Consider the following 23,950-nt stretch of genomic DNA (forward strand, 5'->3'; position numbering starts at 1 on the left):
TCAATTTGTGGAACCTGAAGTTTTCATTTTTATTTGGAAAAAAAATGATTACAGCATGAAATGTACAGAAGATAATAGAGCACAACTAATTTGCTACATGAATTATAAGCATAAATCCAGAAAAAGAAACAAGCATGAAAATATTACATTTTAAATGCAATTTGTAAACTACTCTCAGGAAAAGTTCATCTTGGCACATAGAAAAGGCAATAGCCCTGAATAGAATTTACTAAGGACCCCCACCCCCAGGACTTCTGAACTCCACCATTGTCTTGCATGGGTTAAAGGAGCGCTGGGTCTAAAAAGCGCTTTAAATCATAGCGTTGTGCTTCACTTGGCCTTAACTATTCTACAGCCCTAGTTTAACTTAATTAATAATAAGCTAAATAATTCAAGGCACACTGATTGCATTTGGTTGCAAAGTAGACAGAGAAGAAACAATTTTCAAGTCAAAAATATTCTGAGATGAGATTGATTTTATCCGGCACAATGACTTACACACGTATGCAATTTAAGGAATAAAAAGTGAAAGAAAGAAGTATATGCCGTTGGTTTTGTGCATGTTTAAATATATTAACCTGGGGGGGGGGCGCGGAAATCCCATCATTTGGGCTGAAATTCCTTTGAGGGGTGTTTTTTTTTTTCCACATGGGCTGAGAAGCAGGCAGGCAGAGCAACTTGCCAGATGACACTGTGGCTTCTTTACAACTAGAATGTCACCTCCGACATGTGTCTCTGCAATAGAAATGTAATCCATTATTTCTATGGTCAGTTTGGGGTGTGTGTGTGTGTATGTGTGTGTGTGTGTGTGTATGCATATATGTATGTACATATATATGTATGGCCTGGAACTAGCTCTACAGCCCAGTGGCCTCAAACTCTCTATTCTCTTGCTTCAGCCTTCCCAGCGCTGGTGTTACAGCACACACCACCACAACTGGCTTGCTTCTCAGCTCCTGTCTTTGTAAAGTCAAATGAATGACTCATCTCAACATCCTCTTTTAAAGCATGTATATGTGTACTCATATTGTGTATATATCTGTATATGTGGGCTGCAGGTATGTAGGTAAACATGTGTGTGTTTGTGTGTGTATATTCAAATTGAGTATATATCCATATGTATGGGTTGCAGGCATGTGTATGTAGGTGAACGTGTGTGCGTGTATCTGTGTGTGTGTGTCTGTGTGTGTGTGCGCGCGCGTCTTCCACACCCTTTGAGACATGATCTCTCATAACTTCTTTAAAACTTTAAGGTAAAGGAGTTGTGTGCTGTACAACACTGTATTGTGTATGTTTTCCTATTTCCTGGGTAGCAAGACCCAGGAATAGGTTTTCCTACATTCCCAATGCCTGTGATTAAAACATTAGTCACTTTATTTTCTGACTCCATAACTGGATAAATGTGCAAAGACCCAGTTCTGACAAGCCCTTCCAGACCATCAACAGGCAGAGTTCAAATACCAACTGCTTTCCTCTGACTTTCGTGCTCATATCGGACCAACTACGCCAATTTAATTCATCTACCAATAACTTAAAGAAACATCACTTACTATAATTGGTCTAAACCAGTGGGTTGCCAAATATACAAAGTAGAACATTTCTTTCTGAAATCCATTCAATCTGTCTGGAGGGTCAGGCTTACATTAGAATAGCATTCGCCTGTTTTACTCTCATTCTTACACATATTCAGGGAGTTTTATAGAGTCTATCTGAGGTATAATAGTAGAACAGATTACATTCAAAACCACATGAAAACCAGAATGTCTTTTGTTGTTGTTGTTTCTCTAGAACAGGGTTTCTCTATATAGCCCTCCATGGCTGTCCTAGAACTTGCTTCGTAGACCAGGCTGGTCTCCAATTCAGAGAGCTACCTGCTTCTACCTCCCAAATGCTGGAATTAAATGTATGTGCTATCAGCCCTGGCTCAGGATATATTTAAATAAGCCAGTTTTTAAAGACATTTGCAAGACTGTTTTATTTCCCACTAGTTTTTTAATTTTAAAAAACGGTCACTTTGTAATAAAAATCATTTACTTACTCAAAATTATAGTAGGTCTCCTGATCTTTTTTTTCTTTTTTAATATTTTATTAGGTATTTTCCTCATTTACATTTCCAATGCTATCCCAAAAGTCCCCCATACTGCTCCCCCCACTCCCCTACCCACCCACTCCCACTTTTAGCTCCAGGGGTACTGGTTAGTTCATATTGTTATTCCACCTATAGGGTTGCAGTTCTCTTTAGCTCCTTGGGTACTTTCTCTAGCTCCTCCATTGGGGGTCCTGTGATCCATCCAATAGCTGACTGTGAGCATTCACTTTTGTGTTTGCTAGGCCCCGGCATAGTCTCACAAGAGACAGCTATATATGGGTCCTTTCAGCAAAATCTTGCTAGTGTGTGCAATGGTGTCAGTGTTTGGAGGCTGATTATGGAATGGATCCCTGGATATGGCAATCTCTAGATGGTCCATCCTTTTGTCTCAGCTCCAAACTTTGTCTCTGTAACTCCTTCCATGGGTGTTTTGTTCCCAATTCTAAGAAGGGGCAAAGTGTCCACACTTTTTGCGAAACACATGAAATGCAAGAAGAACGAAGGTCTCCTAATCTAAATCTTTGTTATTTCTAATTTTAATATATAATAAAGTATATTTTCAGGAGTTATAAATTACATCAAGAATAAAATTTCTGTTTGAGAATTGTTGCATATTATATATGCCCATGGCCCTTGAAGGCCAGAAAAGGACACAGGATTCCCTAAAACTGGAGTCACAGATGGTTGCAAGCCAGTACTCTCAGTTGCTATATATTTACATCTATAAGTGGCTGGAGAGATGGCTTAGCATTCTGTCACTCAAAATATGAGAACTGCTAATACAAACAATTAAGACCAATCTGTTGTAAATTATAGCTAACAAATGTAACCCTTCTCACACTAATATGGTTGATATTAATTAAAAACTAGTTGTGAGGACTGGAGAGATGGCTCAACAGTTAAAAGCACTAACTGCTCTTCCAAAGGTCCTGAGTTCAAATCCCAGCAACCCCGTGGTGACTCACAACCATCTGTAATGATATCTGATGCCCTCTTCTGGTGTGTCTGAAGACAGCTACAGTGTATTCATATACATAAAATAAATAAATCTTTAAACAAAAAACTAGTCGTGTAAAAAAAACAAAGAAATAATTGTGAAAAGTAATTTCTAAAGTACATTTGTAGCTTTACATCTGAGCCTACCCCTTATACATAAGTGGAAACCACAGCTCTGGACAAAATGATACAGAACTCCATATACACATATACAAAAAGCACATAGCAAACATCTGTGTAAAACCTGTGGTTAGCACTGAAGCAATTTCCAAGATTTGGTGTGTCCCATAATTATAGAAGATGTTACTACTGTGGTAACTAGATGAAAGGACCACAAGACATTTCAGTAGTATTTTTGTTAACTTCCTAACCTTATAATTGCAAAAATTAAGCTTAAAGAAAATTTACATATACACAAAGAGATGTAATGAAATAAACACTTTACTTAAAAAAAAACACTAAAATTGACAGGGTCATGAAATCACACATTGATAATTCTAGCACTTGACAGCCTAAGGCAGGAACAGGATCAGCCTGTGCTACCATAGAGAGAGTCAGGCTGGAAAAATAACTAACAATCAAAGTGATATGTTTATAGACATTTAGAAATTGGTTATTTAAGTAACTTCAGTAGTGTTCTGTGTATAACTGATTAGCGAATGCTGACAAGACTCACTTAGATTCTTTTCACTATGAAACATACTCAATAAACCTCAAGAATCCTGACAAAATATTGTTCATTATGTGCCCTGCCTATGAATCAGTAAAAGCACCTCTGAAATATTGATGTAGTATGCCATACTAACCATTTGTGTCCTATCTTCTCCATGGTCATTGTTAGAGGAGAAATAATTGTATGAATGTTCAGCAATTGCAGCAGCGCCTTCTGCAGATGGTAACATCCCATTCCAAGCTAGAAGACAAACAACAAGAGTAGCAGTTAATTAAAGGATCTGGTTCTCCACCACAGGAGAAGTGAGCTCACTGCTACAGTCAAAGCTTTGACCTTCATTTTTGCCTTGCTGTACATAATAAAATTGCACTTAGGTTTCACTATTTTTGAATTTGACATTTCAGAAAGGACTGGGCCTACAATGTACTTCTTTAAATTTCAGGATGGTTGGAAGTTAGGATTTATGGGCATTATTAAAAGTAATATTTTATATTTCTTACAAATAACCCTCACAAACAAAACAATGGTTCTGAATCTTCATTTTATAATAAATTTATTGATTGCATTCAAATAGTACTTGTTAGATTCCATCTGGTGTTGCTATTATTTCGGCTTAGATTGTCTCTTATAGTAGGCAGAAAGCATGCATTACACATTTCATGACTTATAAGATCCTGCTTATAGCCAGGTATGGTAGTGTATAACTTTGATCCCAGCATGTGGAAGACAGAGGCAGGCAGAGCTCTACAAGTCCAAGTCTAGCATTGTCTACATAGCAGGTTCTAGGCCAGCTAATGCTACATAGTGAGACTCGGTATCCCCGCCCCCAACACAGACAGAGAAAAATGAGCTTATAGGTAGAAGGTATAAGATATATATGTCATACACACACACACACACACACACACACAAACTTATTTAGATAAAGTAATCTGTGATGGTTAGTTTTAATGGTCAACTTGACACAACCTAGAATCAGATGGGAAGACAGTCTCAGTGAGGGTTTGATGAGACCATGTTGGCCTGTGAGCAAGTCTGTGGGGGACTATATTGATTACCTTAATTGATGTAGTAAGACCTAGCCTGAAAGTGTGCAGCATCGTTTCTTGGTTTGGAATCCTGGGCTTCATAAACATAAAAAAAAGCTATTCAAGCAAGCTCTTTATGAAAGCACAGTAGCGTGAATGCATTTCTTTCTCTCTGGTTCCTGACTGTGGATGTGACTAGCTGCTTCTGGCTTCTGCAACTCTGACTTCCCTGCTATTATAAACTGTAACCTGGAATCATAAACTGTAATTAAAAAAAAAACTTTCCTGTCTAAATTGTCTTTGCCAGGGTATTTCATCTTAATAACAGAAAAGAAACTAGGTCAAAATTTAAGTCACAAACTTTCAGAATTCCATCTTGGCCATAGTAAACTATTCATGTCACCTTGGAAATAATTATATCAACCTTCTCTGACATGGTTTCCCTACCTGTCAAATGAAGGCATTAATACTAGGGTCTCACATTGTTGCTGGGATTGGGAGTCACAACACACTGATCTGAGAGAACTAACCTCGAAATGAATAACGAACACAGAATAAGGTCATCATTACTTGTTTCTCCTCAACTAGTAGGGTTAAGGACTTAATGAAGTACTAAGTATGTGGTATTTCCCTGGGAGTCTATGCTATTGTTGCCAACGTTATTTAGGAGATCTTGTATGCTTGTATAGCACCTTGTACCACCATAATATGATACTTAACCACATTCCACTTTAATTGCTTGCTGAATTATCTACCTTCCTAGCACTGTACAGATGGCAACTGTGTGTATTTAATTAGACTATAGATGAAACTCTACAAAATTCCCAATGCACTGATCATACTAACATTTGGTGAATCAAATGGATTGTGTCAAATCACTTCAAATGGCACAATTTTCATATGAAAACAAGTACCCCAGCTCTGGGCTCAAGAGCCAGGAGATGAACTATCCATTGAAGCTGAAGCAAGGGCTGCAGTCATGCCAGTGACTTGAGCACAGATCAGCCCTATATACAAAGTTAGTCAATTCACATAGCTGGGCCTGCCATTCAAAGATCTGAGGCAGAGAAAGCCAACGAATTTGTCTTCAAATCCCCAGGTAATTACCAATTTCATGGATCCGGGACCCACATTTTGAAAAATAGTGCTCTTTAGTGTGCAAGAAATAAAAGCCTTCTAAAACAGGTCCTTTCTTTTCTTTATACAAAAATAACACATGGCTAGAATTTTTTTGTCCAAATTAACAATAGGAGTTAAAAACTCACATAATTATGAATCACGCCTTCAGCTAACCAAGATGGATACATACCTGAGGAACTAACCAAGATGGATACATACCTGCTGAACTTGCCTCTGCTTGAGCTAGCACAGCTGCCTCCCTGACCTTTATCAGGGCACCAGCTTGCTCCACTTCTGCTCCTGCTTCTGTGGCGTTGAAAAGAGTTTCCTCACACACACAAAAAGGTGAGCTTTTGCATAGCCTAAGAAAAGTGAGAAATTAAAATAGCCTATCTTAATACTATGTGTTAAAAATAAGCTGAGAAACTATTCCAACAGCTGATGTGCCCTTATTTAAGTTTGTATAATAGTTGATAATATGAAGAGCTTCAGTCTTAGGATTTAAGCCAGCATGCTACCTTTATGCAAAGATACACCTGCTTCCTTCTAGACTCGAGGCATGAATGTGTACAATCTGTGTTGTTCTGAAGACTTCTCTCTTAATACATCAGGTAAGGTGTGTATAAATATGTAGGTAAAATTTTAACCTAATCACACTGCTGTGTTTGTACAGCTTCTGTTTCACCAACTACTACATACAACAAACATAAAGTCTTCACTTCTGTTTGAACAACATGAACCTTGCCAGAAAGACTTTTAAAGTGGTCTGGTTCTCCTTAAAATCCCAATGAAAATTACATACTGTCTCAGATTTTAAGTCTAACATATGGCTTAGACCTAAGAAATATGGTATCTAATGAGTTACTGCTATTACAGAAGGCTGATGGTTGTCTAAGATACTGGAATTTCATTGTTGGGTGCTATGTGCAGCAAACAGAAGCTAGCAAGAATAATATTTCGGAGGGGGCCGCTGAAGAGATGGCTCGGTGGTTAGGAGTGATTGTTGCTCTCGCAGAGGAACCAGAGTCAGTTCCCAGCACACTCTCGATGGCTATGACCTGTCTATAGTTTAAGTTGTAGGGAAGCCAACACCTTCTTCTGGCCTCCCTGAACACAAGGCGTGCATGTGGTACACATATGTACATGTAGGCAAAATATTCATACACATAAAAGGAAATAAATAAATCTAAAGAAATTTAAAGAATTTTATTTCTGAATGAAATGATCACTTACTCGGCATTCTGCTGCTGGGGGAAAAGTTGGTCCTGGTCTAGTGCCTGATCCTGCTGGGTTTTAGCTGTAGAATAAAACATTCAGAACTCATGCCTCTTACTCTTTAGAAGGCCAATGACTTTCACACACACCACAAAGGTAAGGGGGGAAGAGAAAGGGGGACCTGGGGGGAGACAGAGGTAGAACCAAATGAACATGGAAACACACACGCCTTTCAGGAATTTGAACTGACCAACAAACAGGAAGACCAGTTTGAACTCAGAGTCTGGAAAGTCCAAACCATGTATTACTTTAGTTAAAATGTACAGTCTGGGGGCTGGGGTGTCAGCTCAGTAGGCAAAGCAGTTTCTGCACAAGCATAAGGACCTGTGTTTGGATCTCCAAAACTCACTCACACACACACACACACACACACACACACACACACACACACACACACACATGGGTTAATAAGCACCTGTCTGTGATCCCAGCACTTATACAGTAAGATAGAGGGCAGAGGCAGGAGAATTCCTGGAAGCTCCAGCGCTAGCAATCCTGTCTTCTGCAGCAGCAGAACAATGAAAAGAGATCCTCCCTCAAACAAGGTAGAATGTAATGAATTGGTCCTTGGATCTCCAAATGCTCACTGTGGAGTGTGCGCGTGCACACACACACACCTACAGTCTCATACACAAGCATATATATATATATATATATATATATATATATATATATACATACACATATGTATACACACATACACACACATATATATATATATATAATTGACACATATGTTCACATTCACAAGCATTCATATATACACCATACACCATACACATACATCTATGTTCACATTCACAAGCTCTTACATATACATCATACACATATACATCTATAGTGACATACACAAGTATATACATATATAGCATACATATATATCTATAGTAACATATCCAATTATATGCATATATACCATACACACACATCTATAGTCACATTCACAAGCATGTATACATACATTAGAGAGAGAGAAAGAGAGAGAGTCTTATTTTCTTAAGCATAAGTTCAAAAGACAAGAAATTCTCCACCCTATCCTTACTGGATACTAGTTCTGTGAGGTTCTTCTCACAGTCTCCTCCCAAGAATGTCTGGAAATTGACATTCTCAACTGGTTCTAAAGCACCAGGGTTCACCTTGGAATTCAAACTAGTTGGGATTTTTTTAAGGTCTCTGAATCGCAGTGTTACTTTTTTAAGTTTAACAAATCCTTGCATCATTATTAGATTATCAGCCCCATTCTCCAGGAGACATTTCACAAAATCCAAGCTAATAAGTTGTCATTGTGTTTCTTCATATAAAACATACATACTTGAAATTACCAGTCAAAGAAAGGGGGTGGGTCCAGAAGGGAAGGGAGATAGAGAGAAACTGGGAGGAGTAGAAGGAAAGGAAACTGTAATCAGGACATGTTACATGAAAAGATCGATTTTCTATTAAAAAAAAAAAAAACGAAACTACCAGTCATAAGTTCCTTCTGCTGCACCAAAATTTTTCTTATTTCTTTTAGCCATAACATCTTCACATCAACATTTGGAGCCTAAAAATTAAAACAGAACAGAAAAGTATGTTTCTTTTTAAAAAGAATGCTTTTATAATAAAACAAATGCAATTAAACATGAGTCATTTTATAAAACACCAGATTCAAATTATACCCTTTTGCTTCTTAAATCATTTTGGATGCTGATCATTAGTTATCAGATTAGATGAGACATTATAGTCTAAAATATTATACTTTCTGGCAGTTGCTCAGAAAATTGGACATAGTACTACCAGAGGACCCAGCTATACCACTCCTGGGCATATACCCAGAAGATGTTCCAACACGTAATAAGGATACATGCTCCACTATGTTCATAGCAGCCTTAATTATAATAGCCAGAAACTTGAAAGAACCCAGGTGCCCCTCAACAGAGGAATGGATACAGAAAATGTGGTACATTTACACAATGGAATACTACTCAGCTATTAAAAAACAATGCCTTCATGAAATTCTCAGGCAAGTGGATAGAACTAGAAAATATCCTGAGTGAGGTAACTCAGTCACAAAAGAACACACATGGTATGTACTCCTTGATAAGTGAATATTAGGCAAAGAACGTGGAATACCCACGATACAACTCATGGACCACATGAAGCTCAAAAGGAAGGAAGACCAAAGTGTGAATGCTTCAGTCCTTCTTAGAATGGGGAACAGAATACCCATGGGAGGAGATACAGAGACAAACTGTGAAGCAGAGACTGGGGGAAAGGCCATCCAGAGACTGTCCCACCTGGGGATCCATCCCATATACAGTCACCAAACCCAGACACTATTGTGGATGCCAACAAGTGCTTGCTGACAGGAGCCTGATATAGCTGTCTCCTGAGAGGCTCTGCCAGTGCCTGACAAATATAAAGGTGGTTGCTCTCAGCGAACCATTGGACAGAGCACAAGGTCTCCAATGGAGGAGCTAGAAAAAGGACTGAAGTAGCTTAAAGAGCTTGCAGCCCCATAGGAAGAACAACAATATGAACCAACCAGTACCCCCAGAGCTCCCAGGGACTAAACCACCAACCAACCACCCATGGCTCCAGCTGCATATGTAGCAGAGAATGGCCTTATTGGTCATCAATGGGAGGAGAGGCCCTTGGTCCTGAGAAGGCTCAATGCCCCAAATGAAGGGGAGTGCCAGGAAAGGGAAGCAGAAGTGGGTGGGTTGGTAAGCAGCGGGATGGGGGATCTGATAGGGAGGTTTTGGAGGGGAAACCAGGAAAGGGGATAACATTTGAAATGTAAATAAAGAAAATATCTAATAAAAAACTCACTTTAGCAGATAAAATATTCCCGCAGAGGGGGATTGCCTTGAGGAACAGAATAATCACTGTGATACACACACACACACATATATATATATATCAAAGCACAGTATATATATATATATATATATATATATATATATATATATATATATATATATATATATTGCAGAGGACCAGACTTTGATAGCTCACAATGGCCTGTAACTCCAGCTCCAGGGAATCTATTGTCCTCTGCTGGCTTTCAAAAGCACTGCACAAATGAACAACCCCACACATACACACACATACACACACCTAAACCCTTAGCATGAATTCAGTGGGAGTAACCAACTGTTTTCTGATTAGATTTAAGGTCTGCTCCACTAGAAAAATGACAGGCCTGGTATTGCAAAGCTGGTCAAGAACCCAAGGTTGGGGTTAGGGTTAGGGGTGAATCTACTAGTTTTATTTTGTTAAGTGGACAGAATATCAAACTGCCATCTAAATTGATATCTCCCTACCTTAGTGCATCTCTCAGAACTCATCAGAGATGTTTATTTGTGCAGTGTCTGAAGATTAACAAAGAAGTTCGAAACTGCTTCCAGGGTCAATTAAGTGGCTGTAGGATGCTCAGACTTAAATGATCATCATTATCACACTCCTTCCTCATGGCTCAGAAACCATCACAGAAGAGGGAGCAGAAAAACCATAAGATCTGGGGGTTAGAGAAGACCAAAGCAAAGCTGTCTTCTGGATATTACAGACTCCTGTACTCAAGAACTCATAGCAGCTGTGGCTGCCTCCACAAGTCCTCATAAGACCAAGCCAGCCAATGTTCCAACATGGAGTGGGAAGAGCTATGAATTCCTAACCAATAGATGGTTACTGAATTCTCTTCTGGAGTAAAGACAGACAGTTTTCCTTAAGAATGAGGCTCTTGGGCTGAAGAGATGGTTCAGTCGTTAAGAGCTACTGGTTGTTCTTCCAAAGGACCCAGGTTCAATTCCCAGCACCCACATGGCAGCTCACACCTGTCTGTAACTCCAGCTCCTGACCCTCTCACACCAAAGCACATAAATTAACATAAAATATTTTTTTAAAATGAGGCTCTTGGTAGGTTCTCCAATGGATACCCTCACACACAGGAATACAAATTGAAATTGATGGGCTATGAAATTTAAATAAATAAATAAATTTAAAATTTAATGCCAACTATGGTTTCCAGAAGAATAACCAACCTGAACAATGTAAATTTCTTCCTTCTCACTATACCGTATTTCAAATTTGCGGTTATCACCTTTCACATGTTCTGTGATGCCAACATCTTCCATCTATTAAATAAATAAATAAATAAATAAATAAATAAATAAATAAATAAATAAAATGAGCATTTCATTACAAATGCGGGATATCAATCACTATATTCTATCATAATCTAAAGGGAAAAGAATGTCTTGCTTAAGCAAAATACACATTTTACTTTCAATAAGGAAATAAAAATGAAGAGTATAGTCCTAGGTATACACTGAGAGTTGAGACACGATGCTCCATCCCACCGACCGGTATAAGTGTCATCAGACTGAATACCCAGGCAGCCTATCTAAGGGTGAATTCTGCTGGAAATGAACTATATAATACAAAAAACAATTGTCAGAAGTAAAAGTAATTAAATGTCAATGGGGAAAGTTGCCTGTAATTGATTAATTTCATTGATTTCTAAAGTAATTATTGACACATAAATTTGATCTTACAAATTGATTCTCTATGAGATATAAATAGCAAATTTATGGATCAGAAAAGAGCCAGCCAAGTTCACAAAGGTTTTCTATTTTCACCAATCCCTCGGCCTCTAAAGCAAACAAAATACATAAGTAGAAATAGTGATAACCTTCTGACCACTAGTAAAACTTGTGTATTGTACAACGTTGGCTAAGTCCATCTAATTCCATGTGGTACAACTTCACTCCCTTGTGTAACATCATTAAGTTCTTCTGTGCCTTTCCTCTTTTCTTTCCATTCCCTCCTCATTGTTTAAAGAAAGATCATACTGCTCCATGTATAAACCCCCAAAATGACCCTAATGAAAACTAACAAACAGTAAGGGTAGTACTGACAAGATTCCTTCATTAACATAAAGGAAACCAGTTATACAGAGAAATGCAACTAACTCTACTGATTATGAAGCCTCTGACATCCCCTTGAATGCACTCCAAAGTTACTTTCAAATGTTCCCAAATATATCCTTCCTGTACCACTCTACCTCTGCTCAAATATTAAGATATAAGAATACTTATATTCAATCTTTTAAAAATGAGTTACGTTTCATCATATGACTGTCTAAATAGGATGATATGTAGCTGGCATAGAATTCAGAATCAGAGAAGACCAGACTAGAGCTCCCTACGTCACTAGGATTCATCAGCCATGTGTCTTAGTGTAAGGTCCTGAAGTATTCTGAAATTCCCATTTTTTCACCTATAAAATTGGGAATGCATGTATTTCAGAGAGTTGATATAAAGATATGAATTATTAAACAACATACTCAGGTCATATATATTTTGTGGGGTTGAATGCATGCCTGTATGTGTGATCACATGTATATGGGTACATGTGTATATGTACCTGTGTGGAAGCCAGAGGTTGATATCAGATATCTTTCACAATACCTCTCCAAGTTATTTCTGGTGATCCCAGAGATCAGAAGATCCAGCTAGTCTAACTAGACAACATACTGTTGGGATCCCCCAGAGCTGAGATTATGAAGGGCAAACACACTCACATAGCACTTTACATGGGTGCTAGTGATCTGAACTCCAAACCTTACACTTCAATGACAAGCTCTTTGGCCCTTCTCTCCAATCCAAAAAATGAGCTTTGAAGTTATGGCTTTGCTTCCCATTCCTTCCTGTATTTAAATTGCTACTGTTTTACTCTTTTCCATTACTAATATATACAGTACATCATTATTGATTGAATTTATTTGAACATTTCCCTGGGAATCCAACTCTGTTTATGTGACACGAAGTTAGCACTATGTATGTACATATGTGTTAAATTCAAACATCAGTTGATAATAATTTTTAAAAATTTTTTATTAGGTACTTTCCTCATTTACATTTCCAATGCTATCCCAAAAGTCCCCCATACCCTCAGCCCCAATCCCCTACCCACCAACTCCCAATTCTTGGCCCTGGCATTCCCTGGTACTGAAGCATCTAAAGTTTGCAAGGCCGATGGGCCAATGATGGCTGACTAGGCCAGATTCTGATGCATATACAGCTAGAGATAGAAGCTATGGGTGGGGAGGAGGTACTGGTTGGTTCATATTGTTGTTCCACCTATAGGGTTGCAGATTCCTTTAGCTCCTTGGGTATTTTCTCTAACTCCTCCATTGGGGTGCCCTGTGATCTATCCAATAGCTAACTGTGAGCATCCACTTCTGTGTTTCCTAGGGACCAGCGCTGCCTCAAAAGAGACAGCTATATTTGGGTCCTTTCAGCAAAATCTTGCTATTGTATGCCATGGTGTCAACATTTGGAGGCTGATTATGGGATGTATCCCCGGGTATGGCAGTCTCTAGTTGGCCCATCCTTTCGTCTCAGCTACAAACTTTGTCTCTGTAACTCCTTTCATGGGTGTTTTGTTCCCAATTCTAAGGAGGGGCATAGTGTCCACACTTCAGTCTTCAATCTTCTTGAGTTTCATGTGTTTAGCATATTGTATCTTATATCTTGGGTATCCTAAGTTTCTGGGCTAATATCCACTTATCAGTGAGTACATATTGTGTGAGTTCGTTTGTGATTGGGTTACATCTCTCAGGATGATGCCCTCCAGTCCATCCATTTGCCTAGTAATTCCATAAATTCATTCTTTTTAATAGCTGAGTAGTACTCCATTGTGTAAATGTACCACATCTTCTGTATCCATTCCTCTGTTGAGGGACACCTGGATTATTTCCAACTTCTGGCTATTTTAAATAAGGCTGTTATGAACATAATGGAGCATGTGTCCTTCTTACCAGTTGGGACATCTTCTGGATATATGCCCATGAGAGGTATTGCAGAATCCTCCGGTAGTACTATGTCCAAATTTCTGAGGAACTGCCAGACTGATTGTACAAGCTTGCAATTCCACCAACAATGGAGGACTGTTCCTCTTTCTCCACATCCTCGCCAGCATCTGCTGTAACATGAATTTTTTATCTTAGCCATTCTGACTGGTGTGAGATAGAATCGCAGGGTTGTTTTGATTTGCATTTCCCTGATGATTAAGGATGCTAAACATTTTTTCAGGTGCTTCTTAGCCATTTGGTATTCCTCAGGTGAGAATTCTTTGTTTAGATCTTAGCCCCGTTTTTAAATGGGGTTATTTGATTTTCTGGAGTCCACCTTCTTGAGATCTTTGTATATATTGGATATTAGTCCCCTATCTGACTTAGGATAGGTAAAGATCCTTTCCCAATCTGTTGGTGGTCTTTTTGTCTTATTGACAGTGTCTTTTGCCTTACAAAAGCTTTGCAATTTTATGAGTTCCCGTTTGTCATTCTTGATCATACAGCACAAGCCATTGCTGTTCTATTCAGGAATTTTTCCCCTATGCCCATATCTTCGAGGCTTTTCCCCACTTTCTCCTCTATAAGTTTCACTGTCTCTGGTTTTCTGTGGAGTTCCTTAATCCACTTAGATTTGACCTTAGTACAAGGAGATAGGAATGGAACAATTCACATTCTTCTACATGATAACTGCCAGTTGTGCCAGCACCATTGGTTGAAAATGCTGTCTTTTTTCCACTGGATGGTTTTAGATACCTTGTCAAAGATCAAGTGACCATAGGTGTGTGAGTTCATTTCTGGGTCTTCAATTCTATTCCATTGGTCTACTTGTCTGTCTCTATACCAGTACCATGCAGTTTTTATCACAATTGCTCTGTGGTACAGCTTTAGGTCAGGCATGGTGATTCCCCCAGAGGTTCTTTTATCCTTGAGAAGAGTTTTTGCTATCCTAGGTTTTTCATTATTCCAGATGAATTTGCAGATTGTTCTTTCTAATTCATTGAAGAATTGAGTTAGAATTTTGATGGGGATTGCATTGAATCTGTAGATTGCTTTTGGCAAGATAGCCATATTTACTATATTGATCCTGCCCATCCATGAGCATGGGAGATCTTTCCATCTTATGAGATCTTTTTAATTTTTTTCCTCAGAGACTTGAAGTTCTTATCACACAGATACTTCACTTCCTTAGTTAGAGTCACAACAAGGTATTTTATATTATTTGTGACTATTGAGAAGGGTGTTGTTTCCCTAATTTCTTTCTCAGCCTGTATATTCTTTGTGTAGAGAAAGGTCATTGACTTGTTCGAGTTAATTTTATATCCACCTACTTCACCGAAGCTGTTTATCAGGTTTAGGAATTCTCTGGTGGATTTTTTAGGGTCACTTATATATACTACTGTATCATCTGCATAAAGTGATATTTTGACTTTTTCCTTTCCAATTTGTATCCCCTTGACCTCCTTTTGTTGTCGAACTGCTCTGGCTAGGACTTCAAGTACAATGTTGAATAGGGAGGGAGAAAGTGGGCAGCCTTTTCTAGTCCCTGATTTTAGTTGGATTGCTTCCAGCTTCTCACCATTTACTTTGATGTTGGCTACTGGTTTGCTGTAGATTGCTTTTATCATGTTTAAGTATGGGCCTTGAATTCCTGATCTTTCCAAAACTTTTATCATGAATGGGTGTTGGATTTTGTCAAATGCTTTCTCTATGTCTAAGGAGATGATCATGTGGTTTTGTCTTTGAGTTTGTTTATATAATGGATTACATTGATGGATTTCCATATATTAAACCATCCCTGCATCCCTGGAATGAAACCTACTTGTTCAGGATGGATGATTGTTTTGATGTGTTCTTGTATTCGGTTAGCTAGAATTTTATTGAGTATTTTTGCATCGATATTCATAAGGGAAATTGGTCTGAAGTTCTCTATCTTTGCTGGATCTTTCTGTTGTTTAGCTATCAGAGTAATTGTGGCTTCATAGAATGAATTGGGTAGAGTACCTTCTGCTTCTATTTTGTGAACTAGTTTGTGAAGAACTGGAATTAGGTACTCTTTGAAGGTCTGATAGAACTCTGCACTAAACCCATCTGGTCCTGGGCTTTTTTTCGTTGGAAGACAATTAATGACTGCTTCTATTTCATTAGGGGATATAGGACTGTTTAGATCATTAACCTGATCCTGATTTAACTTTGGTACCTGGTATCTGTCATTTGTCCATTTCGTCCAGGCTTTCCAGTTTTGTTGAGTATAGCCTTTTGTAGAAGGATCTGATGGTGTTTTGGATTTCTTCAGAATTTGTTGTTATGTCTCCCTTTTCATTTCTGATTTTGTTAATTAGGATGCTTTCCCTGTGCCCTCTAGTGAGTCTGGCTAAGGGTTTATCTATCTTGATTTTCTCAAAAGAACCAACTTCTGGTTTGGTTGATTCTTTGAATAGTTCTTCTTGTTTCCACTTGGTTGATTTCACCCCTGAGTTTAATTATTTCCTGCTGTCTACTCCTCTTGGCTGAATTTGCTTCCTTTTGTTCCAGAGCTTTTAGGTGTGTTGTCAGGCTGCTAGTGTGTGCTCTCTCTAGTTTCTTTTTGGGGGCACTCAGAGCTATTAGTTTCCCTCCTAGAAATGCTTTCATTGTGTCCCATTAGTTTGGGTATGTTGTGGCTTCATTTTCATTAAACTCCAAAAAGTCCTTAATTTCTTTCTTTTTTTCCTTCCTTGACTAAGATATCATTGAGAAGAGTGTTGTTCAGTCTCCACATGAATGTTAGCTTTCTATTATTCATGTTATTATTGAAGATCAATCTTAGTCCATGGTGATCTGATAGGGTGTATTCAATAGGACAATTTCAATATTTTTGTATCTGTTGAGGCCTGTTTCGTGATCAATTATATGGTCAATTTTGGAGAAGGTATCATGAGGTGCTGAGAAGAAGGTATATCCTTTTGTTTTAGGATAAAATGTTCTGTAGATATCTGTTAAATCCATTTGTTTCATAACTTCTGTTAGTTTCACTGTGTCCCTGTTTAGTTTCTGTTTCCACGCTCTATCCATTGATGAGAGTGGTGTGTTGAAGACTCCCACTATTATTGTGTGAGGTGCAATGTGTGCTTTGAGCTTTACTAAAGTTTCTTTAATGAATGTGGCTGCCCTTGCATTTGGAGTATAGATATTCAGAATTGAGAGCTCCTCTTGGAAGATTTTACCTTTGATGAGTATGAAGTGTCCCTCCTTGTCTTTTTTGATAACTTTGGGCTGGAAGTTGATTTTATTAGATAATAGAATAACTACTACAGCTTGTTTCTTCAGACCATTTGCTTGGAAAATAGTTTTCTAGCCGTTCATTCTGAGGTAGTGTCTGTCTTTTTCCCTGAGATGGGTTTCCTATACACAGCAAAATGTTGGGTCCTTTTTGTGAAGCCAGTCTGTTAGTCTATGTCTTTTTATTGGGGAATTGAGTCTATTGATATTAAGAGATATTAAGGAAAAGTAATTGTTGCTTCCTATTATTTTTGTTGCTAGAGTTGTCATTCTGTTCATGTGGCTGTCTTCTTTTTGGTTTTTTGAAGGATTGCTTTCTTGCTTTTTCTAGGGTGTCGTTTCCATCCTTGCATTGTTTTTTTTTTTTTCTTTTAATATCCTTTGAAGTGTTGGATTCTTGGAAAGATAATGTGTGAATTTGATTTTGTCATGGAATACTTTGGTTTCTCCATCCATGGTAATTGAGAGTTTGGCTGGGTATAGTAGCCCAGGCTGGCATTTGTGTTCTCTTAGTGTCTGTATAGCATCTGTCCTGGATCTGTCTTTCATAGTCTCTGGTGAAAAGTCTGGTGTAATTCTGATAGGCTTGCCTTTATATGTTACTTGACCTTTTTCCCTTACTGCTTTTAATATTCTATCTTTATTTAGTGCATTTGTTGTTCTGATTATTATGTGTCGGGAGGAATTTCTTTTCTGGTCCAGTCTATTTGGAGTTCTGTAGGCTTCTTGTATGTTCATGGACATCTCTTTACGTTTGGGAAGTTTTCTTCTATTATTTTGTTGAAGATATTTGCTGGCCCTTTAAGTTGAAAATCTTCATTCTCATCTACTCCTATTATCCATAGGTTTAGTCTTCTCATTTTGTCCTGGATTTCCTGGATGTTTTGAGTTCGGATCTTTTTGCATTTTGCATTTTCTTTGATTGTTGTGCCAATGTTCTCTATGGAATCTTCTGCACCTGAGATTCTCTCTTCCATCTCTTGTAGTCTGTTGCTGATGTTCACATCTATGGTTCCTGATTTCTTTCCTAGGGTTTCTATCTCCAGCATTGCCTCATTTTGGGTTTTCTTTATTGTGTCTACTTCCCTTTTTAGGTCTAGTATGGTTTTGTTCATTTCCATCACTGGTTTGGATGTGTTTTCCTGTTTTTCTGTAAGGACTTGTAACTCTTTAGCAGTGTTCTCCTGTATTTCTTTAAGTGAGTTATTAAAGTCCTTCCTGATGTCCTCCACCATCACCATGAGATATGCTTTTTAATCCAGGTTTAGCTTCTCGGGTGTGTTGGGGTGCCCAGGACTGAGTGAGGTAGGAGTGGTCTTGTTTTCTGTTAGTAAGATTCTTAAGTTTGCCTTTCACCATCTGGTATTCTCTGGAGTTTGTTCTTATAGTTGTCTCTGGTTAGAGCTTGTTCCTCTCGTGATTCTGTTAGCCTCTATCAGCAGACCTGGGAGACTAGATCTCTCCTGAGTTTCACTGGTCAGAGCACTCTCTGCAGGCAAGCTCTTCTCTTGCAGGAAAGGTACCCAGATATCTGGTGTTCGGACCTGCCTCCTGGCAAATGTTGTATTCCACTCACCAGAGGTGCTAAGATCACGTGGAGAGTCCTCTAGGGACCTAGGGGGTGTCCTCTGACTCTGTGCCCAAGGTGACCCAGTGCTGGTGCTGACTGGAAGGGACTTGTGACCCTGGTCAGGCTGGGTTTTCTACTTCCCTAATTAATGCTGTCTCAGGTCCTGCATGATTGGATTGGAACAGAAGTTGTGTTCCACTCACCAGAGGTCCTAAGATCAAGGGGAGAGTCCTCTGGGGACCTGGGGGGTGTCCACTGACTCCGCGCCCAAGGTGACCCAGTTGATAATGATAAGCAAGCATACAATCTGATGGGTCTGAAGAAGCTAAATGTCTTTATCTGATTACTGTGACCTGACATATGGTTTTCCTGTGAGTGTTAAACGCTTATATTATAGTACACAGTCATTCGAAAGACACAATAACATTGTGTAATTCCAGCTTGGTGCGATAAAGTGAAGAAAAAAAATCCATTTCAGGGGAGAAGAGTTGTTCAGCTCTGTTTAGTAGCACACTGAGCACTAATGATAGACATTCATGACAAGCAAGCGAGACCTAAGAAATAGTCTTCAGCATCACCATTTCCCCAGGAATCTTCATCGAAAATTTGCAAGCATCACTGACTAATTCTTTTCTATTAAAGGTCCAATTATATCTCAGTACCAAAAAAAAGCCAGATTTTCTTCTTTTAAATGTCAAGTAGTATTTATTTTCTGTATCTGGTAAGCCACAGAGCTCTTATGGCTGACTTCCATTGAAATGTTTCCTGCTTCAATTCCTCCTTCTGTTCCCATGGTAACAATTGTAATCTTTCTGGCCCCATTACCTCATTAGCCCTTCTTTTCTTTAATGAAGTTCAGAAACACTCCACTGGCATGTCTATCATTGTATAAAATTTAAAATAAAACAGAAAATCAATACAAACAAGAAATTCTGCATGAAGTAGCCACTAGGTCACCCCACAAATAGAATGTGCATCAAATTGGTTTATGTCAAACATGCCTAGTAAGATGAAAATAATTTTTAAGAAGCACATATGTAGATGGTAAAATCTAAAACCTCTCAGATTTGATAGCTTTGGCACACAGTTGATGTTTATTGCAGTCATAAACAACAGAGATATGTAGACTTAGAGGTGGGCTATATTAAAAGAGTAACTGTGTACTTATAATGTAGATGGTTGGAGTTTTAAAGAATACATGGAACTACTGTGGATTCAGAATTGAATAGAACAGACAATGGGATAACCCCGGTTAGGAATTTTGCTATGTATAGCTAGAGGCAGCTGACCAATATGAAGAAAATTAAGAGCAGGGCCTGTTTATAAGGTGGGATCCTTACACTAAATCCTTTCCCCCATGACAGGGCCATCAGGAAAAGCACAGATAAAATTTTATCAACTATACTGGGAAAGCCAACTATGGAAGAAACCATTCATGGAAAACAACTACAAGGAAAAAGGAGTAAAATGATAGTGACTAAAGAACTGAAGGGAAAAGTTCTCTATCTTCCAATTATTCTATGAACAAAGTATGAATTATAGCCTTATTTGAAGTGGAAGTGCTCCCCAGCTGTTAGTGACTTTTACAAAAAACAGTGTCCTGATTTTAACACAAGACTAATGTCAGGGCACGGTGGTAGTTTGCATTCTAGAGAGAATAAAACAATTTAACGAATAGCCCAGAATGTATATGAGAGAGCTCCAGCTGTAGGTAGCTTTGGATACCCAGAAAGCATGGGGCGATAGAGCGCAGGAGGGACAAAGAAAGGAAAGTAGGAACATATTAAGCACAAAAACTCTTCATTTGTAACCTGCAGTGAGAAGAGGGAAACACGTTAGTCTTTGTTTCTTTATAACAACAGCTTCATGATAACAAGACTGAGAATTTTATCCAATACCATTAGATGAGCTCATAGCTCCAGTTCACTGGAGAGTACCTTGGAAATGTCTGAGACTACATTGATAGGGAAGTTGAATTAACACTCAGCACCTGGGCCCAATCCCTTTTCCTAATTTCAGACTCCCAAAACCCATGTAAATTACGTATGCTAGTACATGCTCACAGCAAGAAGGGAGGTAGAGACAGGAGAATCCCTAGAAGCTCTTGGGCCAAGCAAGACTAGTGTGCAAAGCAGTAAACAATAGAACACCTTACTTCAAACAAAATGGAAGGTTGAGAACCAAGACCTGAGGTGTCTTATGGACTCCAGTGTAGCGCTATAGGGCACATGTGCCTGTCCCCACACATGAACACACATGTGTTGGTTTTTTTTAATTCTCTTAAACAGAGGATGTGCAGCTAAAGTATAGAGCTTATTCATATAAGAAAATAAAAAAGTACATACAAGACAATATTGTGTTATACAACGTGAGCTTTCTTACTTTTAGGCAGTGCTTAAAACTGTATGATGGGTATCTATCAGCACCTTCTCCAGATTCGAAACGCCTCTTACAAAACATAACAGCTTTTTCATATAAGAAAAGATGTCTCTGCATGGGTTTGAAACGTGCAAAATCCTTCATTTTTGTAGCACCTTTCCGGTGTCCTAGCCAAACATTGAAGGAACCTTGAAGAACCATCTTGCCCAGCTCATTTATATTTCCCTAGAATAAAAAAAAAAACAAAGCCAATTTGTAGAAGAGAGAGCCATATTCATTTGTCAAACATCAACATCTTGACATATTAATATTCCAAAGCACATTTTGTATGCTTTATTTTTTAAAAACTCATCACATAAGACTTTACTACTCCTTCTAAGCTAACACTCGTAGTCCTAGAAGGTCCTATGCAGACTTCTATGGGGATAGTCAATTGGCATTAACCAGCTGTGAACCATGTGACCTATAATAATGATCAGAATGTCAGCATATCCAAGTTGATATAATAGTAGCAAAAATGTTATGGGTATAACCTACTGCTCACCCCCCCCCGTTTTTTTAATTAAAAAGAAGATTTTTTTTTATTTCATATAGTACATTCTGGTTATAGTTACCACTCTCCAAACTCCTCATGGATCCTCCCTATATTCCCTCCATCTAGATTCACAAGCTTTCTGTCTCTCCTAAAAAACACAAGCAGGCACCCTCCTCACTGAGTCCTCAGGGGCATGCCCATGTACCTTGAGTAGTCTGCTATGCCAAGAGACCTCAATTCTCCCCTCACCTCTCCACCCACCTTCATCAGACCTGGAGATCCTGGACCATACAGGCTAGCTTCCCTTCTCCAACCTACCTTCCCTGCTTGCTCACTCCTCTGGGGCATCCTGGGCTGCCCTGAGCAGTCTGCTATCCCCCGAGGCCCTCCATTCTCCTGCTATTGTCTCAGCACACTTCATCAAACCTGTGGATCCTAAACCATACAACCTGTGGATCCTGAACCATACAGACCTGCAGCTATGTAACCATAATGACCTCCAGACTCTGAATCATACAGACCTGATGATCCAGAACCATACAGACAAAGGATACCCATCAGAGGCCTGTCATACCAGGACCATCAATGTTACCCCCATCCCAATACAAACTATAAAAGGAATATCCAGGAAACAAAGCCATCCGAATGGTTAAAGGTCATCAAAAGAACACAATCAACTAAAATCAGGGCACTATGATACTTTCCAAGCACACCTACCCTACCACAGAAAATCTTGGATATCCTGACACAACCTAAGCACAAGAAAATGACCTTAAATCCAATCTTATAAAGATGATAGAGGCCTCTAAAGAGGAAACAAATAAATTCTAAAAGAAATACAGAAAAATACAATCAAACAGGTAGAGGCCTTTAAAGAGGAAACAAATAAATCCATTTTAAAAATATAGGAAAATACAATTAAGCAGGTTAAGTAAATAAAACTGCAAGACTTAAAAGTAGAACTAGAAGCAATAAAGAAAACACAAACTGAGAGAATCCTGGAGATGGAAAACCTAGGGAAGAGAATAGAAACACCAGATGCAAGCATCACCAAGAGAATAGAGGAGATGGAAGAGAGAGACAATCTCAAGAATAGAAGATGTAACAGAAGAAATTGATACATTAGTCTAAGAAAATGTTAAGTCCAAAAAATTCCTGATGCAACACATCCAGAAAATCTGGGATACCATGGAAAGCCCTAACATAAGAATAAGAGGAATAGAAGAAGGCGAAGAGTCCCAACTCTAAGGCCCAGGAAATATTTTCAACAAAATCATAGAAGAAAAAGTTCCCAAACTAAAGGAGGAGATGTCCATAAAGATACAAGAAACTGATAGAACACCAATCAGAATAGACAAGAAAAGAAAATCCTCCTCCTACATAATAATTCAAACATAATTGTACAGAACAAAGAAAGAATATTAAAAATGACAAGTAAATAGTAGCAAAGAAAACAGGGCAGGTAACCAACAAAGGCAGACCTAAACACCCAACTTCTCAGCAGAGACTTTAAGCTAGAAGGACCTAGACAGATATCTTGTAACCTCTAAAAAAACAATAGATGCCAAACTGGACTACTACACCCAGCAAAAATCTCATTCACCATAGATGGAGAAAACAAGATATATCAAGACATTCAAACAATATCTATCTACAAATCAAGCCCTACAGAAAGAACTAGAAGGAAAATTCAACCCAAGGAAGATAACCTCATCCAAGGAAACACAAGAAATAAGTAACTCCATACTAGCAAAGACAAGGGAAGCTCGCATGCACACACACACCACCACCACCAACATCAAAATAAAAGGAATTCACAATCACTGGTCATTAATATCTCTCAACATCAATGATCTCAATTCCCCAATAAAAAGACAGAGGCTAATAGAATGGATGGAAAAATTGGATCCATCATTCTGCTGAATACAAGAAACACATCTCAGCCATAAAAAAAAACACTACCTCAGAGAAATGGGCTGGAAAAAAACAGTTTTCCAAGCAAATGTTCCAAAGAAGCAAGCTGACTTGCCATAATAATATCTACTAAAATAGAATTTCAACCAAAATAAATCAAAATAGACAGGGAAGGATACTTCATACTCAAAGGGAAAAAAAATCTACCAAATGATATCTCAATTTTGAACATCTATTTCTCAAAGACAAGGGCACCCACATTTGTAAAAGAAACATTGC

The 23,950-nt window shown here is 38.5% G+C and overlaps 1 protein-coding gene across 15 annotated transcripts in view; it reads right to left on the minus strand.

Annotated features, from left to right (window-relative positions):
* Mcf2 (mcf.2 transforming sequence) overlaps positions 1–23,950 on the minus strand; it is a 123,229-nt gene continuing 99,279 nt past the window's right edge. For all 15 annotated transcript variants that reach the window (XM_030251192.1, XM_030251191.1, XM_006527743.3 and 12 more), the window contains 7 exons: positions 21,226–21,447; positions 11,200–11,292; positions 8,642–8,720; positions 7,139–7,202; positions 6,125–6,267; positions 3,892–3,998; positions 1–735 (listed from right to left, as the gene is read on the minus strand). In XM_030251192.1, the coding sequence (XP_030107052.1) occupies positions 709–735; positions 3,892–3,998; positions 6,125–6,267; positions 7,139–7,202; positions 8,642–8,720; positions 11,200–11,292; positions 21,226–21,447 (735 nt within the window). In that variant the 3' untranslated portion in view covers positions 1–708. The remainder of the gene's footprint in view (positions 736–3,891; positions 3,999–6,124; positions 6,268–7,138; positions 7,203–8,641; positions 8,721–11,199; positions 11,293–21,225; positions 21,448–23,950) is intronic.

This window comes from Mus musculus, chromosome X (assembly GCF_000001635.26).
Source record: "Mus musculus strain C57BL/6J chromosome X, GRCm38.p6 C57BL/6J".
Taxonomy (NCBI): Eukaryota; Metazoa; Chordata; class Mammalia; order Rodentia; family Muridae; genus Mus; species Mus musculus.